The following is a 23,325-nucleotide window of genomic DNA, read 5'->3' as shown; positions in this document are numbered from 1 at the left end:
CTGGATGAGGAATGACTGGATGAAGAACGAGAGGATGAGGAATGACTGGATGAGGATTGACTTTCTACATGTTCAGTGCAGCCACGCTTTAGAACACAAAATGACGAAACACACAATTTAATTCTTACCACACGTAGCACACACAATCCCATTCAGCACAAAGCACATTTTGTAACACACAATCGCAACACAAAAGCACACACATGTCGTGACTCCATCCCATAACTGAAGGCCAGTTCCTCCTGTCTGTCTGCTGTCAGACGGGAGGACAACTTAGGACCATCTTCTTATCCCTCCTTATCTTAACCATTCTCTCTCTGAAGCGCACCAGGGTGAGGACAATCAGCAGTGCACACTCGCTCCGTACGTGCACACTCGCTCCGTACGTGCACGCTCGTGAAGTGCCCAGGCTGGCTTGTTGGGGCAGGTGACAGGAAAGGAGAGGGGGGTTGCCTGGTTACCGGCTGGAAGTACCTTCCTCCCACCCACTCACACACACACACACACACACACACACACACACACACACACACACACACACACACACACACACACACACAATGCACACAATGCACACACACACACACACACACACACACACACACACACACACAATGCACACAATGCACACACACACACACACACACACACACACACACACACAATGCACACGCACACACACACACACACACACACACACACAATGCACACACACACACACACACACACACACACACACACGCACACAATGCACACGCACACACACACACACACACACACACACACACACAATGCACACACACACACACACACACACACACACACACACATGCACACTGCGCACACACACAATGCACACCACGCACACACACACACACACATACACGCACACACACACACAATGCACACCTCACAAAAACACCATACACACACAAACACACACACACCGCACACACACACTCACACACATTCATACACACACACACACACACAAAAACACACAAACACACACAAACACACACAAACACACACACACACACGCTGACTGCGGGGATGAATGGCCGGCCGTCTCTTTGAAGTGAAGGGGGGGGGGGGGTGGGGGGGTAGGGGGGGGGGCATGGTCGTAAATAATAGATCCAGCTCTGTGAAGCTCCAACAGGTTGACTCACCCAGCATTGTGTCTGGGCTGCTGAATATTTCACGCCGTCGGCGGAGAACGTCCCCAGAGAGAGAGGACTCCTCCGTACTTCTCCCAGCAGGGTGACCCCCCCCTACCACGGCCCCGCTGGACCAGCGCCCCCCTGGACCAGCTAGACGTACACTGCTGCTGGGGAGGCTGGCCTGGGAGGCTGAACCGGGAGACTGGCCTGGGGCCTCCAGACACTGGAGTCTGAAGTGTGTGAACGTGGGGTTTCAGTTTACCTTTTGCATTGTATCGTGTGTGTGTGTGTGTGTGTGTGTGTGTGTGTGTGTGTGTGTGTGTGTGTGTGTGTGTGTGTGTGTGTGTGTGTGTGTGTGTGTGTGTGTGTGTGTGTGTGTATACACATTTATATTTATAAATAGTTATTTTGGTTGATTTGGTGGAAACTAGGTCAGGACATCTGCTACCTTTTGTCTGCTGTGTGTGTGTGTGTGTGTGTGTGTGTGTGTGTGTGTGTGTGTGTGTGTGTGTGTGTGTGTGCGTGTGCGTGTGCGTGTGTGTGTCTGTGTCTGTGTGTGTGTGTGTGCGTGTGTCCCCTCCCCCTCTAAGAGTCGTTACCTGAGTACCATGTGACCTGAGTACCATGTGACCTGAGTACCATGTGACCTGGGGACCATGTGACCTGGTCTCCAGGTTGACGTTCCAACATGGAGGAGGAGCTCAGCACAGATGTGTGTAAGTGTGTGTGTGTTTGTCTGCACCTTGTTGTAGGTGTGTGTGTATGTGTGTATCTGTGTGTGTGTGTGTGACTGGGTTTGCACACGTCATTGTCTGTGTGTGTGTGTGTGTGTGTGTGTGTGTGTGTGTGTGTGTGTGTGTGTGTGTGTGTGTGTGTGTGTGTGTGTGTGTGTGTGTGCGCGAGTGTGCGTGAGTGTGCGTGAGTGTGTGTGCGTGGTGTGTTTGTACATGTTAGTGTGTTTGCACCTGTCTATGTTCCTACATGTCATCGTGTTTGTGAGTGCATTTAAGTGTGTGTGTTATTTTGTCCTTTTGTGCGTGTGTTTTTATGTCTGTTGTCTTGTGTGTGTGTGTGTATGTGTGTGTGCGTGTGTGGGTTAATTTGTGTGTGTGTGTGTTTGTGTGCCTGTGTGTATATGTATCTGTGTGTGTGCATGCATGCCTCTGTGTTTGTCTGTGTGTGTGCGTGCCTTTGTGTGTGTGCGTGTCTGTGCCTGTGCGCGTGTGTGCGTCCTTGTGTGTGTGTGTGCGTCCTTGTGTGTGTGTGAGAGATCTCTGGGGTAAACATTTCCAGGTAGGGTTGTTTCTCGAGGGCGGGACAAAGCCTGTCCAGCAGCTCTGACCAGGATACCAGGAAAACACAGACACCAACCGATTGTCTGTCCAAACACACAGCGTTGCCTCAAAACACCCGCTTACGCACTTACTGTCTGTTGTACGTCCTGCCACTTAAACATGTTACTCAGCATTGTGCGGCGCCTTATCCTAGCTATCTCTGTTGTGTACGGGGAATGGGTTAACCTAGCGATTGTTAGTGCTTGCCACTTGGCTCTACGAACATCCTTACTGTACCGACAGAAATATATACACGGTAGTTGATTCTCTTTCCTTTGACGATGTACTTATTGTGAGTCACTTTGGATAAAAGCGTATTCTAATGCCTTGAATGTAAATGTGAGTACTTTGACCTACAGCCGAGAAGGGATTGAGCTCCCTTCTCGTCCCTTTGGGTAATTTATCCTTCTGAGTAAACATGAATTAATGCATCCATTCAGCACTCCAACAACGACCGGTCATGGGTCATGCTGGGAACTACAGCTTGGGTAAGGCAGATGGGGAAAGAGCTGGTTTGTGTTTACATATATAGCTCTCTCTCGCTCTCTCTCTCTCTCTGATACCTGAAACACCTGTGATGACTATCATGATATCAGACAGACAGCCATGCCTGTTTCCCAGTAAACCACTCTCTGCCTCTTCACAGTAAAACTGGTGAATGATTTGAATGGGTGAGTTCCCGGCTTCCTGTCAGACTGGCTGAAACGCGACCGTGAGACTTTACACCAAAAACTACAGACCCTTCCGTGACATCACCCAGGGCGCAAGAGAAACCTTTCCTTACAATTACAGTAAGAAAATGTGACATTTAACGGAAACGGAGACATCGCAGCAGACCAAGACAAAAGCCCCAGGCCTGGACACAACTCACAGTGAAGTGAGACACATGATGTTATTGCGGGGGCGGGACCAGTGTCTTCATCTGTACCATGTGAATCATAGAACGGCCAGGGGGGGGGGGGGAGGAGCGTTCTGGATGACATCTCAGTGGAGATGAATTACCTCCTTCATGTGTGATATGAACAATATTAAACATAACGGGCTGCAAAAGATATTTTCCGTCATGGTTGTGTGCTACCAGAATATCTCCTGCTGAGGCCAACAGATGGAGAGATGGCCGATGCTGGGGTGACCATGGAAGGGCAGCGGGCAGTGTTGCCAAACTGGGGGATAAATCTGGCCCAATCTGGCAACACTGGCAGCAGAGGCTATGAGAGGTTATATGAAGCGCTGCGGCCCCCTGGTGGCGGAACTCCAGCATTACAATCTCAGAAAAAATCCTGACGCTTTATCATCATTACTCCACAGAGGTCTATTGTGGGATATAGCTTTAGTGCGGCCGGGGTTTAAAATGTAAAGTGAAACACGAAGGGAACTCCGCCAAAGGGATATAAAGCATTAAACTCACATAGTCTCCACGATGCTTCGAGGTGGTCGTTGTGTACGCTGCCTCTGTGAGGGATGGATCAACGAGTGCTTGGTTATTTTGTTTAAATTAATATTATTATTGTGAATACATGTGTAACCTGATGTAATCTGATAACAAAATAATCACGTTTTTCATTTTACAATTATAACGATATCAGCATTCATGGATCACAGTAGAACTGACTGATAACATGGAGGAGTAGGGGTTAAGTGCTACAGATAACTAGATTTACGGGCGCTTTTTTTCTGATTAAAAGCAGTTTGCGTAATTATATCGCGGCTCGTTGGTCTAGGGGTATGATTCTCGCTTCGGGTGCGAGAGGTCCCGGGTTCAAATCCCGGACGAGCCCTTGTCTATGCTTTAATCGATCGGATGAGCAGCAAGCGGAAACTTTAATGAGATAATCTTACATTGAGGCCCCGTCCACACGAAGCCGAAACAGGCGAAACCGTTACGGTTTCGATCTATCCGGTTTCGCAGTATCTCCGTAAAGACGGAGTCAAGCGATAGATACTACGCTGTAGTACACATTCAAGGCCAATAAGGGGCGCTGCTTCTGGGGTCGAAGGGTGGGGCGATGACGTCATGGTTTACGGTTTCAGGCGTCCACACGAATCCAAAACGAAACCGGGTAGATTTGAAACCACCTCCGAGGGTGGTTTCAGAAGTTTGCGGTTTCGGTCAGCGGATTCGCCGGCTTCGTGTGGACGGAAGGCCGAACCGTACAAGACCTTTGCGGTTTCGCCATGAAATCGGCTTCGTGTGGACGGGGCCTGAATCAGACTGAACTGATGTGTTGTGTGTTGTGGTTAGGTTGGAGTGTGTCCAATATTTGACAGATCATCTATTACTAGGAAAAGTTTCTCTATAACTACTAGTACAAAATACCGTGTCTTGTCTTTCTGGTGTTTTTTTGTGCTTTCACGAAAAGTAACTTATTACATCTAGGTATTAAATAATTATTACATTAATCATTAACTAAATTATGATGATTTTTTAGTTTAACTTTAAAGTAAAAATAAAGGTTAACATTGGAGGATTGCACATTGAATAAAGCTGACTGCAACAGGCTGCGATCACAGATCAGTTAACCATTTGGCGATTCTCGGCAGATGATTCATTGATACATTTGTGATAATTCATTTTACGGGATAATCTTTGAACTGTTATTTTGTCAAACGACAAAAAACAAATCAGTTCATTTCAGAAATCGAGACATCATTGACGCCTAACCATTGGTGGATTTCTCTGAAGATGATTCATTGATTGATTTTTGACCATTCATTTTACAAGATAATGTTTGAACTGTCATTTGCTCATCCAAAGACCAAAAACAATTCAGTTCATTTCACAAATCGAGAAAACATTGAGAAGGACAAACTAGATTACAACATATCAACAAAGCAGACGTCAGCTCAGCAAATCAGACTGGCGGGTGGCTGAGGGTGTGTTTGATAAACGACAGCAGCAGCCCAGGCAGGTGGAGTTACTGAACATTTATTGAACCATGTTGAGTATGAAGACACGTTCAATGCAGGACCTCTAATAATATCGTATAAAAATGAAAAAGGTACAAATAAAGACAGACAAGGCATTATAAACAACATCAAGACCGAGAGACACGTCCGACGGGACCTTCCCAATAAATGTTATTTCTATTCTTTTTTTATATATAAAAACGATTTCCCACCTCCTCAGTTGATTTCATCATTACAAAAAGTACCTCAGAAGGGGAGCTAACCGCGTCGTAGTGTTTGTCTTCATTTTAACAACACACGTTGAAAAAGAGCTTCTTTTCAGGATAAAAACAAATATTAAAAAACCCATTTCAAACCACCGTCTCTTGGAGTCCGTCTGAAATGCGCAACGCGGCGGTTGAAACAGCGCAGGCGGCGACGTCCAAACCGAAAAAACGAGTCCTCATTCGATGAGGTCTGGGGGCGGAGCTTATGAAGGGGGCGGGGTTAAACGAGGGGGGCGGGGTCAAACACTAAATCTGGTCGGCTGGTGATGTCAAACCGAAATTGTACCGTGGGGCGAAAATTATACGACGGTACAATTTTCGCCCCCGGTACAATTTTGGTGTGACGGTGCCGCTTGCTACATGTACGGTCTCAAACAACGTCCCAGAATGCATTTCATGAAATACTGAATGTCAAAACACAAGAGGGAGGGGGAGGGGAGGGAGGGGGCGGAGTCCTTTTGAAGCTGCTCCGGGATTGGCTGTTAATGGCGCTTGAGCTTGTCGATGTGGAAGGTGAGTTTGAGGGCGGGGCCAAGCTTCAGGCCCATGTATTTCATCATCATGTCGCTGCGCAGCAACAGGAGGGCTCTGCCGTCAATCTCCTGGAAGAAGGAAACAGAAATAAAAACGTAAAAAACAATGTAACTGGCCCAATGCAACATGAACGCACTCCTTTCATCATCGTTCCTCAGCAAGTCGTGTGTACCCTTATTTAGTTTAATCCCTTGAAAGTATTACTGAGATTCATGTTTCATAAATAGCTTCATGGTTAATAGACTGCATTTCTACTGCGCTTTACTAACTAGTGGCCACTCAAAAGACGCTTTACGATATTGCCCAACATTCACCCATTCATGCCAACATTCACACACCGACGGAGCAGTCAGGGTGAGGCGTCTTGCTCAGTGGTAACCTCGACACTCGGCTAGGAGGAGTCGGGGATCGAACCAGCAACCTTACGGTTACCAGGCAACCTGCTCAACCTCCTGAACCACATGTCATTTTGCCGTCCTTAAAGCTGCAGTATGTAGAATTTAGTGCCATCCAATGAAACAGACATGTCAGAAATATAACCTCATGTCGTTAAGTATGTTTTAATAAGAGCTTCACCCCATGAAAATACCAGAAGGTATCCAGCATGAAAACCCCTGAATAAATATAAGTGAATAAATGAATAAATAGCATTTGATCTGTTGATTGATTCACTGATTACAACCAATCACAGCAGCCGTCTCCCCAGAGGACCCGCCTGTGGGTGCATCGGCGGCTGTGATTGGCCGTGCCCGTGCCCGTGTACGTACGTGCTTCCTGAAGAGGTCGGCGTGCGGGGCCAGCACGGGGTCCACCTCGCGGATGTACTGCATGACCTCCTCCACCGTCCACAGGCCGGGGTCCTGATGGCTGGGCCGCGGGCTGTCCCGCTGGCTGCCTGAGGCGGGGGCAGACAGGACCCGTCACTCAATAGTACTACCTCTGATACTAGTACTAGTACCAGACATTAGTGGAAGTAATACTAATGAAGTAGTACTTCCTCTCATACAAATACGAGACATTAGTGGAAGTAATACTAATGATCAGGTGGAGGGTTACCTGTGTTAGTACGAACAGGTGGAGGGTTACCTGTGTTAGTACTAACAGGTGGAGGGTTACCTGTGTTAGTACTAACAGGTGGAGGGTTACCTGTGTTAGTACTAACAGGTGAAGGGTTACCTGTGTTAGTACTAACAGGTGAAGGGTTACCTGTGTTAGTACTAACAGGTGAAGGGTTACCTGTGTTAGTACTAACAGGTGAAGGGTTACCTGTGTTAGTACTAACAGGTGAAGGGTTACCTGTGTTAGTACTAACAGGTGGAGGGTTACCTGTGTTAGTACTAACAGGTGGAGGGTTACCTGTTTTAGTACTAACAGGTGGAGGGTTACCTGTGTTAGTACTAACAGGTGGAGGGTTACCTGTGTTAGTACTAACAGGTGAAGGGTTACCTGTGTTAGTACTAACAGGTGGAGGGTCAGGTGGACGGTTACCTGTGTGTTTGGGGGGCGACCGGTGTGCTGAGGAGGGGGAGAGGGGGCTCTTCTTCAGGTGCTCCGCCCCTCCCACTCCGTTCTCCCCCAGGGCCTCACCTGTGCAGGTAAACAACGACTGAAGTTATTCAACCTACACTGATTAATTGGTAACAAGTCGTAACATGCTAGTTGTAATGATGACGATAAAACCCTGCAGGGCTAGCGGTGAGCTAGTATTGGGATAGCGTTGAGCTAGCATTGAGCTAGCGGTGAACTAGCGATAAGCAACAATGAGCTAGCAATGAGCTACAATGAGTTAGCGGTGAGTTACAAAGTGTTAGTTCTGCGCCAACAGTGAGCTAGCGGTGAGCTACAATGAGCTAGCAGTGAGCTAGCGTTGAGCTAGCAGTGAGCTAGCGTTGAGCTAGCAGTGAGCTAGTGTTGAGCTAGCAGTGAGCTAGCGCTCAGCCAGCAGTGAGCTAGCGCTCAGCCAGCAGTGAGCTAGTGTTGAGCCAGCAGTGAGTTAGCGGTAAACTACAAGGTGCTAGCTCAGCGCTAGCACTGAGCTAGCGGCGGTCAGGACCACACCCGGAGCCCCTACCGTCAGCGGGCTGGCGGTGGGCCTTGGCCATCTTGTGGGGCGGGGGGCTGGCGTAGGCGTCATGGAGGAACCTCTTGATGCCCCGCCCCGGGCCACTGGGCAGCCCGTCCCCGAAGCCCCTCCTCTCTGGGGACCAGGGAGCACAGACACAAACACACACACAGACGCGTCAGTGGTGCTTCTCTACCCACGATGAGCCGATACTAATGGCTCTAACCTGGAGTGGGCGTGGTTAATTACCCAGAGTGGGCGTGGTTAATTACCCAGAGTGGGCGTGGTTATTGCCTGGAGTCGGCGGGGCTATTGACAGGGATGTGGGCGTGGCTCTAATCTCAAGTGTGGGTGTGGTTATTAACCTGAGGGGGTGTGGTTCTTACCTGTTGTGCTGTTTCATCACCTGGAGTGGGGTTAGTACCTGAAGTGGGCGTGGCTATTACCTTGCATGTGGGCGTGGCTAATACATATAGGGGATGTGGCTATTACCCTGCGTGTGGGCGTGGCTAATACATAGGGGGTGTGGCTATTACTTGGCGTGTGGGCGTGGCTATTACCTGGCGTGTGGGCGTGGCTATTACCTGGCGTGTGGGCGTGTCCCTCGTAGTGCAGCCCGCCCCTGGCCACCGGTTGGCTGCCGAACAGCGCGTCACAGTGCAGGTTGTGGCAGAGCTTCTCCAGGAAGCGTAGGACGTATGTCACGCTGCTGACCGTGGGCAGGGTCAGCGTGTGCTGCTGCTGCTCGAAGTAGGCTGCGGGGGTCAAAGGGGTCAGGGGTCAAAAGGGTCAAAAGGTCAAAGGGGCAGAGGACAGAAAGGGTCACAGAACTGGACTCATCTGACACGGTCTGGGTGACACTAACTCTGCACAACTCGTATATAAAGTAGTGCTGTCATTAATCACATAGTTAACTCACGATTAATCGCAATTTTTTTTAAATGCTAAATATCCCTTGATCAACATGGAGAAGTGCATCGGCTTGCCTTGTGCAAATGCTTTTTTTTGTGCGTTAATCGCGCGATAAAAAAATGAACGCCATTAAAATTGGTTTGCGTTAACGCCGTTAATAACGCGTGTAACTGACAGCACTAATCTAAAGTAATCATCGCAGTAGCAACAGTATTACTAGGAATAACCGGAATGCAGTTCATTGCTATTATAAAACCCTCTCAGTTCATTAATGAACCTCGTTACTGGCAGCAACCAATCACAGCCCGGCTCCCTCCCCGGCTGCCGTCCTACCAGAGATGAGCTCGCCCCCGTGGCCGGGCTTCAGGCAGCAGAAGACGGTGTTCTGGTTGTGGGCGGCGTCCACGCAGGCCTGGACGCACTGCTGCAGCACCACCGAGGCCCGGCCCGGCCCGAAGTGGTCCGGCAGCAGCTGCACCCGCCGCTGGTCCAGGTGGGGGCCCACCTTACCGAACTTGTTCAGGTACACGCACACTGGGGGGGTAGAACCAATGGGTTACACACTGGGGGGTGGGGGGTGGAACCAATGGGTTACACACTGGGGGGTTAGAACCAATGGGTTACACACTGGGGGGGTGGAACCAATGGGTTACACTCTGTGGGGGTGGAACCAATGGGTTACACACTGGGGGGGTAGAACCAATAGGTTACACACTGGGGGGTGGAACCAATGGGTTACACACGTACGTGCGTGCGTGCGTGCGCGTGCGTGTGTGTGTGTGTGTGTGTCTGCGTGTGTACGTGAGTGTCTGAGTGTGTGTGTGTACGTGAGTGTCTGAGTGTGTCTGTGTACGTGAGTGTCTGAGTGCGTGTCTGTGTGCGGGTCTGTGTGTGTCTGTGCGTGTGTGTCTGTGCGTGTGTGTCTGTGCGTGTGCGTGTGTGTGTGTGTGTGTGGGTCTGTGTGTGTATACGTGTGGGTCTGTGTGTGTCTGAGTGTGTGTCTGAGTGTGTGTGTGTGTGTGTGTGTGTGTGTGTGTGTGTGTGTGTGTGTGTGTGTGTGTGTGTGTGTGTGTACCTGTGGGGGCCTGCAGGGCCGAGGTGGGGATGGTGGCGTGGTCCAGGGGGACGGTGCTGGTGTCGGGCTCCGGGGTGCTGCAGGTGGGGGAGGAGGGGGCGGCGTGGGGGACAACCCGCGGCTTCCTCTGAACACAGGGAGAGAGCCTCTGATTGGTTGGTGAGGGGGAGAGAGCCTCTGATTGGTTGGTGAGGGGGAGAGAGCCTCTGATTGGTGGGTGAGGGGGAGAGAGCCTCTGATTGGTTGGTGAGGGGGAGAGAGCCTCTGATTGGTTGGTGAGGGGGAGAGAGCCTCTGATTGGTGGGTGAGGGGGAGAGAGCCTCTGATTGGTGGGTGAGGGGGAGAGAGCCTCTGATTGGTGGGTGAGGGGAGAGAGGCTCTGATTGGTGGGTGAGGGGGAGAGAGCCTCTGATTGGTGGGTGAGGGGGAGAGAGCCTCTGATTGGTGGGTGAGGGGGAGAGAGCCTCTGATTGGTTGGTGAGGGGGAGAGAGCCTCTGATTGGTTGGTGAGGGGGAGAGAGCCTCTGATTGGTGGGTGAGGGGGAGAGAGCCTCTGATTGGTTGGTGAGGGGGAGAGAGCCTCTGATTGGTTGGTGAGGGGGAGAGAGCCTCTGATTGGTGGGTGAGGGGGAGAGAGCCTCTGATTGGTGGGTGAGGGGGAGAGAGCCTCTGATTGGTGGGTGAGGGGAGAGAGGCTCTGATTGGTGGGTGAGGGAGAGAGCCTCTGATTGGTGGGTGAGGGAGAGAGCCTCTGATTGGTGGGTGAGGGGAGAGAGCCTCTGATTGGTGGGTGAGGGAGAGAGCCTCTGATTGGTGGGTGAGGGGAGAGAGCCTCTGATTGGTGGGTGAGGGAGAGAGCCTCTGATTGGTGGGTGAGGGGGAGAGAGCCTCTGATTGGTTGGTGAGGGGGAGGCTCTGATTGGTTGGTGAGGGAGAGAGAAGCTCTGATTGGTTGGTGAGGGAGAGAGGCTTTGATTGGTTGGTTAGGGAGAGGGAAGCTCTGATTGGTTGGCGAGGGGGAGAGAGGCTCTGATTGGCTGTATTTTATAAAAAATAAATACAGAATACAGACAAACGAATATGCAAGAAAAAACAAAATAAAAACAAAAGAGGACGAGTTAAAAGCCGTTAAAATAACGGCTTTTAAATAAATATAAAATAAAAGCTTTAAAGGAGATTTAAAAGCAGCCAACGTGAGGCCAGCTCTGCTACCTTGCTCCCCGGTTTGGGCCCCCTCTTCTTTGGGATCTTGACGGGCTCCGGGAGGTTCTGGTTCTGCTGCAGGGCCACCCGCTGGGCCCAGTTGGCAGGCAGCCGGCCCCTGGGTCTGCCCGGGCCTAGGGGCCTCCCGGGGCCCACCACCACCGGCCGGCCGGGACCCACCATGGACCCCTCCAACCAGCCAGGCCTCCTCGCCCAGCCCATCTGGGGGGGGGGGAGGAGAGAGAGAGAGAGAGAGAGAGAGAGAGAGAGAGAGAGAGAGAGAGAGAGAGAGAGAGAGAGAGAGAGAGAGAGAGAGAGAGAGAGAGAGAGAGGTTCAGTGTGGAGTTTGAAACTTGCCGTTGAGCAGCGCAGCACATAAACTAAACCTCATGACGTGTTTAAAATCCTCCAACCAAAACCTTCCATTGCATGCTTACATACATTCACTTACACTTGTTAAAGTACTTGCAGACAGTGTCTTAAATCATATGTTTGGTTAAATGCGTTCTGCTGTTCCAGCCCCTATAACGAGGTCTCCCCACTAACGAGGTCTCCCCACTAACAAGGTCTCCCCACTAACGAGGTCTCCTCTCTCCAGGGAGACGGACCACCGACCGGACCCCCCCCCTCTACGTGGTCCAGAGTCCCCCACCCAGGGGGTCCCGGGTGCAGGCCGGACCGGCTCACCTTGCTGCCGGGCTTGGGGCCTCTCTTCTTGGGGATCTTGATGGGCTCCAGGCCCTTGCCCTGGGGCCCGCCCTGGGCCCCTGCCAGCGCGCCGGGGCCCTTGGGCCCCCAGGGCCCGGGGAGCTTGGTTTTCCGGCGGCCCGGCTTGCGTCCTCGCTGGCCCGGGGGCCGTCCAACGGCGGGGGGGGGGTGCACGGCGTCCACGCTGCTGTCAGTCAGGGGCCCCGGGGTCTTTGGGAGGACGACTGAGAGACAAACGGACAGAGGTTATCACCATGACAACCATGGAGGGGTCACCGTGATATCCAACGTCTCCATGGAGATCACCATGACAACCATGGAGAGGTCACCATGATATCCAACGTCTCCATGGGGATCACCATGACAACCATGGAGATCAGCATCATGACAAACGTCACCATGGACAGATCACCATGGTAACAAACGTCACCGAGGAGACCACCGTGGTAGCCAATGTCACCATGGAGAGATCGCCGTGGTAACCAACGTCACCATGGAGATCACCATGGTAACCAACATCACCATGGAGAGATCACCATGGTAACCAATGTCACCATGTAGATCACCATGGTAACCAACCTCCGTGGTAACCATGGAGATCACCATGGTAACCAACCTCACCATGGAGAGATCACCGTGGTAACCAACGTCACCATCGAAACAACACAAACAAGCGTCATCACCATGAGAACGACAGAGACATGGCCCTGCTCGTCTCTTGACCAACTGATGGAAAAAAATCGAATGTCACCCAGCTTTGGTCTCCATGACAACAGCCAGGGTCGGTTGTGGTGATTGAGTCACTTGTACAAAGAGTCGATGGAATGAGCCAATCAAAACCCTTCCGCCATCAAGGGTTAGACGCTGCAGTGAGACAGCTGGAATAACTCAGAGAATAAACAGTGTATGTTAGTACAACTGTATTCTATTCACTGGTTGTAGAGAGGAGTACAGGCTGAACAACAGCCGCAGGAACACTCTTAGATGAACCAGTGAACCTCATGACATGCAAGCACATGACGAGCACGTGAATGATGTGCACGTGCACCGCCCTGCAAGCGCTCATGCATAAATAAACAAATTCCATACGTACCAAACATTAGACGATAACTACACTCCCAAAGAAGTGCACACAACTACCAAACACAATAGCAACTGTCAGTCGTTCAGGGTTAGGTCAGTCTGTCCTTCCCTCTCTATGTAGTTTGTGTGTGTGTGTGTGTGTGTGTGTGTGTGTGTGTGTGTGTGTGTGTGTGTGTGTGTGTGTGTGTGTGTGTGTGTGTGTGTGTGTGTGTGTGTGTGTGTGTGTGTGTGTGTGTGTGTGTGTGTGTGTGTGTGTGTGTGTGGATCCACCCGACCTGTCGGAGAGCTGCAGTTTGTTTTTTCCTATGAGGTCATCGAGTTCAGCCCCAGAAGAACGGCACGAGACCTCAGTCCACCCCGCAGGAAAACACCAAATATGGTCACGTGGCATTTAGCAACATAGCTTAGCCCCGGAAGCTAACACTCACCGTGATCCTCTGGAGGAAAGTAAAAGGATTCCTCCGTCCCCCGCTCTCTCTCTCGCTCTCTTTCCGCTCTCCTCCTCTCCCTCTCTGCTCTCCTGAAGCACTCGCCGCTCCTTCTCTCCCTCTGCGTCGCTCCTCCCTCGTCCCTCCCCCGTCCCTCCCCCTCCCCTTGATGTAAATATTGAGTCTTTCACAGTCACCAGCCATATGCTTCGGCTGGATCTCTCTCTCTCCCCCATCTCTCCCTCCCTCTCGCTCTCTCTCCGTCTCTGTCGCTCTCTCTCTCTCTCCCTCCCTCTCCCTCTCTGTCGCTCTCTCTCTCCCCCCCTCTCACGTTATCACACTGCCAAGACCAGGCCCGCGAGGGGGAACCCAACCACACACCACACACACACACACACACACACACACACACAAACACACACACACACACACACACACACACACACACACACACACTCAACCACAGACGCTGACACACACAGACGCCAGCTCCTCTTGGGTGAGTGCCAGGCCTCTCGTTAAGCCGACAGCCCCCCGTGACCTCCGTATGCGCCCCACCCCCCCCCCCCCCCCCCCCCCCCCCCCCTTCTCCGTCCCATCCCGTCTCTGGATCGCTACACTTCCTGTCCCCTGGTGACAGCCACAGGAAGTGTCAGAGTAGCAGGGCTGTGATTGGTCTAAAGACCCTGGGACCACTGAGCTCTTGGTACAGCCTGAGCGTCCACGTCCACACACTCACCGGCGGGACCCCAACGCACACACGAGGACATGGAGGGTAGACCTCCTGAGACCCGGTCCAGCCCCTCCCTCCTCACACGAGAGTGAGAGAGTGAGAGAGAGAGTGAGAGAGTGAAAGTGTTGCCCAATAGACCTCTGAAGAATAAGTCCCACCTCCGAAGTCAAATGTCTATGAGACTTGGAAATGACATTGGGGTTTTGAATGATCGTACATAACGAACTCTGTAAGTGGCGAAGAAGTAAAAGCTGGTTCACGCTTTGAACGACACACTTTTTTTCCATCTAGTTTCCACTGGGGTTCTGGATTGTCGGTGCCGTCCATCGAAAAACACAGTCGAAACCAGATGGAAAAAGTGTGTGGTTCAAAACGTGAACCAGCTTTTACTTCTTCGCCACTTACAGAGTTTGCTATGCACGGTCATTCTAAACCCCGATGTTATTCCCCGTAGACATTAGACCGAGGGAACCGAAGCAACGGAGGCGGGACTTATTCTCCAGAGGTCAGAGGTCATTCTTCAAGTGTCACAGAAGTGTCTGATGCCAACAGAGCCCCCCTACATCCCATCCACCCCTCAGCCCTCACACACACCCTGCACCCATGGGTGAGCTGCTGACCCCTGACCTTTAGTCCTGGCCGGCTGCTGAGGGTACCCCATCCACCACACCACTCCACCTCAACATCCACCGTGCCAAACCCAATCATCCACCCCCAACAGTCCTGACCTTTGGTGCCGGGGGGCTGCAGGTGGTCCCCGGTGAGCGCGCACCAGCCCACGGGGAAGACGTCGCGGGAGTCGTAGCGGCAGTAGTAGTCGAAGGCGCCCCTCCAGCCGTCGAAGGTGACCAGCACCTCGCCGCCGCGCAGCGCGCCCACCGTGGCCGGGCAGATGAAGCTGGGGTTCTTACGGTCCACCGCCTCCAGCTTCAGCCCCACCTGGAACGAGTTCTGCGCCGGGGCCGCGGGCTCCTGCTGGGGGGGGCCAGGGGGGAGGGGGGGAGGGAGGGGAGGGGAGGGGAGGGGGGAGACAGGGGAACTCTTATTCAGCGAGAAGCCACATGGATGGCTGATACGTTGTGGGGGTGATGAGGAGGAGGTTCATCGATCACAGAGAAGAACACAAATCAAACCCGAGGAAATGGGTCTTTGGAAAGTAGAATACAACAGACATGAGACGCTGATACAGGCCAGCCTGTGAGGCTAGCCCCGAGCTAGCCCGGAGCTAGTCTCGAGTTAGCCCGGAGCTAGCCCGGATCCAGCTCGGAGCTAGCCTGGAGCTAGCCGGGATCCAGCCCGGCGCAAGTATCGAACTAGCCTGGAGCTAGCCTAGAGACACGCCTGGAGCTAGCCCATAGCTAGCCCGGAGATAGCCAGGAGCTAGCCCGGAGCTAGCCCGGAGCCAGCCCGGAGCTAGCCTGGAGCCAGCCCGGCTGGCTCCACTGACGCATCACCATGGTTGTCATGGTGATGGGTCAGTGGCCAGGTGAGCGGTGTGCAGCTACCTTGTGGAAGATGCGTGCGGGGGCCATCTCTGCCCCGTTGAGGGTCTTCAGGAGGAACATGGGCCAGGAGGAGGCGTTGAGCCGGAACCCTGGGGAGGGAACACGCTGGCACTCAGAGCAGAGGAGCTGGGGGCGGGGGCTACACCGCTGGGACTGCATCTGGACTCACGCTGCCGTGAGTGCACGCGCGTGTGGTTCCCTTTAGGAGGATGCACCCGTGTGTGTGTGTGAGAGTGTGTTTTTGTCCTTATAAGTGCATGTGCATATGTGTGTGTGCGTGTGTGTGTCCTTTTTACTGCATGTGTGCATGTGTGTGTGCTTGTGTGTGTCCTTTTAAGTGCATGTGCATTCGTGTGCATGCGTAAATATATGTATGTATATATGTGTATCTGTGAATGTGTGTGTGTGTGTGTGTGTGTGTGTGTGTGTGTGTGTGTGTGTGTGTGTGTGTGTGTGTGTGTGTGTGTGTGTGTGTGTGCGTGTGCGTGCGTGCGTGTCCTCACCCAGCGGCGGCTGCAGCATGCCCCCGTTCTTCTCGCAGTGGCCGATGGGGTGGATCTCCGAGGAGTCCGCCAGCCGCCAGAAGTCGTTCTTGTTGTCGGAGCCGTCGAGGCGGAGGCGGAGCCTGGCGCCCGTCAGCCCCACCACGGTGGCGATGCAGGTGGACGTGGTGTTGCGGGGGTCCAGGGCCTCCAGCTTCATGCCCGCCTTGAACTCGTTCAGCGGGGGGGTGGCGCTCTGGTGGGGGGGAGGAGGGGGGACTTGAACCGACAACCTCTAAACCAGTGGTTCTCACATGGGGGTACGCGCACCCCTAGGGGTACGGTGGAGTACTGCAGGGGTCCTCACCCTCAGCAGGTTTAAACTCTAAGAGCTAGCTTTATTACGGCAAATATCATAACCACGATTATTTTTGAGTTTGAAACCATCATGGATTTATTCAGCATGTCTCTCCCAAAAAACACTTTGTAACTGAGAACTTTCGCCTTAAAAAAATACACATATTGGCCAAAAAGAAAATGTTCGAATCAAAAATAATGTACAAACATGTATTCAGCTGTTTTGTCCCTTCTATTAAAAAAAAAAAAAAAATGAAAATGAAAAACTTTTTCATTCGCTTGATAGTTTTGTTTTTAATTAATCAGATCGCGCTTTCGATTTTTCCTAAGATAGAAAATGGTAAATCGACTGAATGGACAAGTGGTTGAAATCCCTAACCCAAACACGAGAAAGGAGAATCCATGAAAAATAATCCAGAAGCACCAAAACGCCTTCAGTCAGGAGGAATATATCATAATGAGCTTCACCCCTACATGCTCTGACCCGCCCCTGGTGTTGTGCTTCTTTTGAGGGGAGAAATTAGCCAACAATTGCATGAAGCACAGGCCCGTGTTTCCCACTATATTGTGAGTATTTGCATCCTTTTAATGCTCATGTTAACGCTGCCGAATGGAACGCACAGACATTATTTATTTTTACTCAACAAAAAAATATCTTACACTAGAGGAAAGTCTGCGAACAACTGCTCCAAACAAGGCCTTTGAGTGCTGAGTCAGTGTGGGCGGGGTCAGTGTGGGCGGATTCAGTTTCGGCGGGGTCAGTGTGGGCGGGGTCAGTGTGGGCGGAGTCTGACCTGTCTGAAGCAGGATGCGGGTGCTGCGGTGGCTCCCGTCTCCTTCAGGTACTTCTCCCAGCTGAAGTGACCTATGGGGACGCAGGGGGCGGAGCTTCGTCAGACGGGCAGCGCGTCATACACGGAGGCGGGACTTATTCTTCAGAGGTCTATTGTGATTCCGCTCCACGCTAAAACGTCGGAGCATTGACGCATCGGTCGGGATGTGCGTCAATGCTCCGACGTTTTCCGCAGACACAGAGTTCAGGTTTCCGACATTTGCATTAGGTTCGATGAACCAGTATGTCTACTGGTTACGGGTTACTGGTACCTGCTTGGTACTGGGAGGGCACTCTGGAGGGACGCCCACTGCGTGCGTGTTTGATCCGTCTGGCATCTTTCCATTCGACGGCTTAGAGAAACGACAACGCAATTACATCATGACGTAACCACGAGAGCTATGACCTTTAACCTGTAATCATCCCTCCACCCAAACAAGACCAGCTGGTCCAGGACCAGGTGATAGAGGACCAGGGGATAGAGGACCAGGGGATAGAGGACCAGGGGATAGAGGACCAGGGGATAGAGGACCAGGGGATAGAGGACCAGGGGATAGAGGACCAGGGGATAGAGGACCAGGGGATTGAGGACCAGGGGATTGAGGACTAGGCGGTCCAGGTTTCGGTACCTTTCTGTGGCACTGGTTTCCTCATACTCAGCGATACGGTCCCAGGTCTAGAAGACGACTGGTCTCTTCTGTGAAGACAACGTTTACATTCAGGGCATTTAGAACACACTTTCATCAAAGTAGTAGTACATTTGTCAGAAGATCATCTATACTATCGGGCTTGAACTGAACCCCCAGCGCTCATGTAATCCGATGTACAACCAACCCAGGATGTGGCCCAACTAGTCTGTCTGTAGTGCTCTGGAGATCTGTCAATCTCTGTGAGCATGCTTGCATTCATCAGCAAAACAAACTGCTAAAGCAGTACTAACATTGTACTCTAAAGCACAATGTTTGTTTTGGCCACATACAGAGCTTAAATACATAAAAGCAGACATTTGAAAAACACAAAAGCCTTTACTTAACAATGCCAAGCATGCCAGAAATGTAAACCTCCAATTAGTTTCAGGGGCCGCGTTAAAAATGTTATTCATTACAGTACAGATCAAAACGTGTTGGCAACGAGCACACACACGCACGCACATACACCCACGCACCCTTGGATAAACAAAACACATGCTCGGATGCACACAACGACACATACACTCACACACACAGGCGCAGCACATATTATCACACAAACACAACCACAACACACACACGTGTGGATGACGTTACCTTAAAACTTCATAACAGTGAAACGGTCCTCTACTCCGTTCAACTCCCCTTTCAACAGAAGTGCGCCTTTTTCCAGAGCCGAGCGGGGGAAGGCCACCCTCTCCCTCCTGTTTCCGCCTGGCAAAGTGACAGCACCCCGGGGTTAGAACCGCTGATCTCACGATGACCTCAGCTCCTCTTTGATCTCAGGTCCCATGCAACATGCGTGATCGGGATGCGTTTAATTAATTAACGGGAACATAACATATAACCACAGGCACACCGCACACACGACACGGACCCACGCCAGACGCACACACCGACACGCAGAAGCACACACCCACTCTGTTATGTTCACGTCCAACATGCCTGGAAACCAAACATTGCCTTCCCCGATCCGATCGCATCCCCCCTGGACTTCAACACATGATGTGATGGTAGCCACACGGCGGAGAGCCTATCTGTTAGGGATCGCATCCACGCTGGAGCTCAACTGTGTGGAGGTCCCTATCTGACCCTATCTGTTATGGATCGCATCCCCTATAGCAGGGCAGGGAGGGAGGCTGCGATCCTCAACAGATAGGCTTTCCGCCTTGTGGCTACCATCACACGTGTGGAGGTCCATTCATAAAACGCAAAGCACACTTAAGAAACATCTCTCTAACATGCATGTTTTGGTGTGGTTGTAACACCCAGCCGCGGTCCATCCCCCTCCCTGCCCACCGGAGGATAGAGGGTAAGGACCCGTGTCTACGCCTGGATAACCACGCTCACCCGTCGCACAGAATAGCGTGATTGAAGCCCGTGCCCCTCGTTCGTGAGGAGAACCAGTGATACAAATAAACAGATCCAAACGTATCCCCACACAACATCCAGCATGCCCCCGATGCTACCGGAGCATGCTAACAGCGCAGCTAGCTCCCGGGGAGCTGATCCTCGATATTAGCAGAAGCCCCGCCGCAGGGTTTGAGTGCGGAGAGTTGGGGCTCTGCAAACCCCGCTGGGGATCGAACACAATATCTAGTTTGTTTACCTTTGTTGGGCAATGTGTTTGTTTTTGGTTCTGATGTTGATTTAGTGCGTGTCCGCCATTTTTCCCACACGACGAGGAGGGGGATGTTTTGCCAACATTGGACAGACGGGCTGGGAGAGGGCTGGGAAGAGAGGGTAAACAGCACCCCCCTGTGGCAGGGGAACCTACGGCGCTGCTCTGCTGCAGTACATCTACTACTCCTACTAATACCCTTCTTCTACTCATACGTACTACCACTACGACTAAAACTCTACTACTAATACTACTACTACTACTACTACGACTAATAATCTACTACTACACTCTCCTACTGCTACTACTACTAACTACGACTAAGGCTATACTACTACTACGACTAATACTTTACTTCTTATACTACTACTACTACTACTACTACTACTACTACTACTACTACTACTACTGCTACTACTACTAAGGGGGCACTCACACTAGGCAAAGTCGCCCTGTACCGTACTCAAGTACGATTGCTGAGACTGATGATAATTTCCTGCCAACGATCACCCAAGAACTACCCCCTCTCTGTTCTCCTCCCTTCGCTTTCCTTTCCAGAAGGTTCATTATTCATCACATTGTAAATACTGTGTATGCACAGTGTATCTTTAATACATCTGTTTATAGGAGATACTGGAATCGTTATAATATCCCACATACATTCGATATAATGAGTACCTAATATTCTAACATCTGATAACGTTAACGCTTTATACTTTGACCTCTTATTTGTTCACCTGCTTTGGCAATGTTAATGTTTGTATCTCATGCCAATAAAGCATTTTAAATTAATTGAATTGAATTGATTAGATCACCCTCTGGTGCTTCCCGTCTCCCATGTCGGTCAAACCAGGTCAGAGTCTGACCATCTTAGGATGGAGGTGGAGCCGGACTGTCATGTCGTCTTAGCTCAGGAGGCAGAGCAGTTGTCTTGTAACCGAAAGGTTGCTAGTTCGATCCCCAGCTCCTTCTAGCTAGGTGTCGATGAGTCTCTGAGCAAGACACTTAACCCTAACTGCTCATGACGAGCTGGCTGTCGCCTTGCATGGTTGACTCTGCCGTCAGTGTGTCAATGTGTGTATTAACCGATGTAAGTCGCTTTGGATAAAAGCGTCTGCCAAATGCCCTAATTGTACTTTAGCCACTGAAAGTCTGATTCAGTCGAAACCCCCCGTACGGATCTTGTGGAGCTAGCTGTCTCCTAAAAGAAAACACATCAGAAACCAACACAACTATAAGGTGAGCATACTGGAGCATGCTTACAACTTCTATCGTCATCATGGGAGAAAATGGAACAGTTTAAAGGAACCATGAGCAACATCTTGCTCTCCTGTCTGAAACCAGTGTGGGGAAAGGCAGAGACGACTCAGGGCCCTGTTCCAATTCCATGAGTGTTTTGTGACTCCTCCTCACAGCCCCCTCTTCTGCTACAAGACCCTTATCGTTTGATTTGCTCAGAGCTGTCCCCAGGGGGTCGGTGACCACTGGTTCAGATATCTCCCTCTAGGACCTCAGTCCATTTCTCAGTTCACTTAGATATAAAGGTTAACCTAGTATGGTACAATTACAGCTAAATGTTAAACACTGTATTCACGTATTTACCCTATGATTAAAGGAGACGTTATCTGGCCCATTTGAGGGAAAGGTCAACAAAATGCCAACGTCCGGAGGGACTTTCATTCACACCGTTTGCCAATTCAGAGATGAACCCTGGTTACTTAGCTTGCCCCCCCCGCCCCCACTGCTGTCACCCTGTCTCATGGTAGTTAACCTAAACTAGTCTGCGTTATGAATGTATTCTACTGGCTCATACAGTGGTATTGTTGTGAATTGTTTTTATGTATTCTTATTGTTTAAATAAATTTGATTTTTATTATTATGCTCATTATGCTCAAATATGTTTCTGATGCAGTTTGAAGAGAAAGTTAATTTCTTTGACTTAAACATTTTTTTTTTTTTTGGTTTCCAAGAATGGCTAGTTTTGTGTCCTTTTTCCGAGGAGGCGGTCTTCTCGCGTCAGATCTGTCTGGAGGTGTTCATCAGTCCCGTCTCAACAACCTGTGGACACAACTTCTGCAGAACCTGTATTACCAAGTTCTGGGTTGAACAGGACCGATACAAATGTCCTGTTTGCAACGAGCTCTTCCATACACGACCTGCTCTATGGGTCAACACCTTCATCTCAGGGATGGCTGCTGAGTTTACAAGGTCTGTCCGACACAAAGTGCCTTGTGTTGAACCGGGAGACGTTCCCTGTGAGGTCTGTACCGGCACCAAGCTGAAGGCCGTGAAGTCCTGCCTAAATTGTCAAACCTCCTGCTGCCACGCCCACCTGGAGCCTCATCAGAGAGTCGCAGGACTGAGGAGACATCGGCTGGTCGAGCCTATGGATCGTCTGGAGGACAGGCTGTGTACGACACACTCTCAACTCCTGGAGCTCTTCTGCCAGACTGAGCAGGTGTTTGTGTGTCAGATCTGCACAGAGATGGGCCACACGTTCCATCCTTTTGTACCTCTGAAGGAGGAATGTGAGGTGAGGACAGCTCAGCTGGGGAAGATAGAGGCTGAGGTTCAGCAGAGGATTCAGCACAGACAACGGATGATTCAGGAGATCCAATACACAATAAAACGGAACAAGGAGGACGCAGACAGAGAGCTATCCGAAGGAGAACAGGTCCTCAACGCTCTGATGCGCACCATCGAAAAGGCCTGGTAGGACTTCCACAAAACGGTCGACGAGAATCGGAAATCAACAGAGGAACAATTTGAAGGTCTCATCAAAGAGCTAGAACGGGAAATAGAAGACCTGACCAAAAGACGCTCAGATATGAAGCAGCTCTCACACGTCGCAGATCACCTAGATTTCCTCCAGACCTTCCATTCCGTGAAGAATCCTCCATGCTCCGGGGCAACAGGGGTGGTCCCTCCTCCGCCGCTCCCTGTAGATACCTTCAGGAGTTCCTCAGGGTCGGCTGCAGGAGACGCTGAACACGGAGATGAGGCAGCTGCGTGACGCGGAGCTCAGGAGCCTCCGGCAGTACGAGGTCGACGTGACTCTGGATCCTCGCAGGGCCGACCCTCAGCTCGTCCCGTCCGGCGACGGGAAAACAAGTCGGCGATGGGGATGAATTGGCGGAGCCCCCAGACCACCGAGGGAGGTTCACCCTGTGTCCGTACGTTCCCGCAGAGCAGAGTTTCTCCTCGGGGAGGTTCTGCTTTGAGGTTCAGACCGGAGGAAAGACCGAATGGGAGATCGGAGTGGCGAGAAGGTCCGCCAACAGAGTAGGACGAGTCACGTCCTCCCCTGAGAACGGCTACTGGACGATCAACCTCCGGAACAAAGAGTTGGTGGTGAACTGCAACCCTGGGGTCCGGCTCCCTGTCAGAGCGGAGCCCCAGAGGGGGGGGGGGGGGTGGGTGTCCTTCTATGAGGT

General features: G+C 51.4%; 1 protein-coding gene and 1 non-coding gene across 5 annotated transcripts; one reads left to right on the top strand and one right to left on the bottom strand.

Moving 5' to 3' along the window:
• Window positions 1-4,200: 4,200 nt before the first annotated feature.
• trnap-cgg (transfer RNA proline (anticodon CGG)) lies at window positions 4,201-4,272 on the top strand. Its single transcript has one exon. It is a non-coding gene; the product is annotated as a tRNA-Pro (tRNA).
• Window positions 4,273-5,404: 1,132 nt separating this feature from the next.
• LOC115538946 (polycomb protein SCMH1) lies at window positions 5,405-19,999 on the bottom strand. Of its 4 annotated transcripts, none has more exons than XM_030350162.1 (17): window positions 19,880-19,999; window positions 18,868-18,984; window positions 18,211-18,278; window positions 17,854-17,934; window positions 17,544-17,614; window positions 16,414-16,648; window positions 15,911-15,999; window positions 15,134-15,380; window positions 12,141-12,385; window positions 11,463-11,675; window positions 10,251-10,377; window positions 9,509-9,709; window positions 8,848-9,018; window positions 8,273-8,398; window positions 7,690-7,788; window positions 6,969-7,096; window positions 5,405-6,269 (listed from the first exon to the last, which is right to left on the bottom strand). In XM_030350162.1, exons 3-17 carry the CDS (start codon window positions 18,233-18,235, stop codon window positions 6,150-6,152), a joined length of 2,178 nt encoding a protein of 725 aa, XP_030206022.1. In that variant the 5' UTR covers window positions 18,236-18,278; window positions 18,868-18,984; window positions 19,880-19,999; the 3' UTR covers window positions 5,405-6,149. The 4 variants fall into 4 exon arrangements, with proteins under 4 accessions (XP_030206022.1, XP_030206020.1, XP_030206021.1 ...); XM_030350160.1 differs by lacking the exon at window positions 19,880-19,999 and adding an exon at window positions 19,621-19,839; XM_030350161.1 differs by lacking the exon at window positions 19,880-19,999 and adding an exon at window positions 19,621-19,839 and having other exon boundaries at window positions 15,134-15,377.
• Window positions 20,000-23,325: the final 3,326 nt, after the last annotated feature.

Source organism: Gadus morhua, unplaced genomic scaffold (assembly GCF_902167405.1).
Source record: "Gadus morhua unplaced genomic scaffold, gadMor3.0, whole genome shotgun sequence".
In the NCBI taxonomy this organism is placed as follows: domain Eukaryota; kingdom Metazoa; phylum Chordata; class Actinopteri; order Gadiformes; family Gadidae; genus Gadus; species Gadus morhua.
The sequence above is the reverse complement of the archived record's forward strand: the minus strand, read 5'-3'. Positions and strand labels throughout refer to the sequence as shown.